Raw genomic sequence first — 503 nt, 5'->3', positions numbered from 1 at the left:
ACTCCATACGACTTGGGGAACTCTGTGCCACCTATTTCCAAAGAGGAAATTATTTACTCATTAATCCGGTCGGTACGCTTCCCATAATAGCAGTCTTTCCACCTGAATTTTTTAAAGAAACACTGAACGTTTCAAAAAGATCTTCGTAATAGAAATATTCTAAAATGTGAAGAATACAACCCCGGGGTACAAAATGATCCCTGGGCGTACGGATAGGGTTGAAATACCTTACACTGTTGAAAAGGGCTTAACAGTTTAACTCTTGCAGCACCGACACATGCATGTTTTACCCCAGGTTTGGTCGGCTAAAGTTCACGGCCGTGTGGACCCCAGGTCACACCAGAGGTCACATTGTATGGAGACTGCACGGGGACGTCTTCCACACGACGGACAGTGTCTTCACCGGGGACCACCTCATGCTGGCCTGTTGTGGTGCTCCTTTTGAAGGTTGGTATTCCTCTCTCTCTCTCTCTCTCTCTCTCTCTCTCTCTCTCTCTCTCTCT

The 503-nt window shown here is 46.7% G+C and overlaps 1 protein-coding gene across 1 annotated transcript in view; it reads left to right on the top strand.

The window, feature by feature from the left end:
* Window positions 1-295: 295 nt before the first annotated feature.
* Window positions 296-503, top strand: part of LOC101848399 (probable hydrolase PNKD) — a gene marked incomplete at its 5' end in the record, with an annotated part of 5,889 nt that continues 5,681 nt past the window's right edge. Inside the window, 1 exon segment of the mRNA XM_013090208.1 lies at window positions 296-450. Within this exon segment, the coding sequence (XP_012945662.1) occupies window positions 296-450 (155 nt within the window).

Source organism: Aplysia californica, unplaced genomic scaffold (assembly GCF_000002075.1).
Source record: "Aplysia californica isolate F4 #8 unplaced genomic scaffold, AplCal3.0 scaffold01177, whole genome shotgun sequence".
Lineage (NCBI taxonomy): Eukaryota > Metazoa > Mollusca > Gastropoda > Aplysiida > Aplysiidae > Aplysia > Aplysia californica.
Note: the sequence above shows the minus strand (reverse complement) of the source record. Positions and strands in the feature narration are given on the sequence as shown.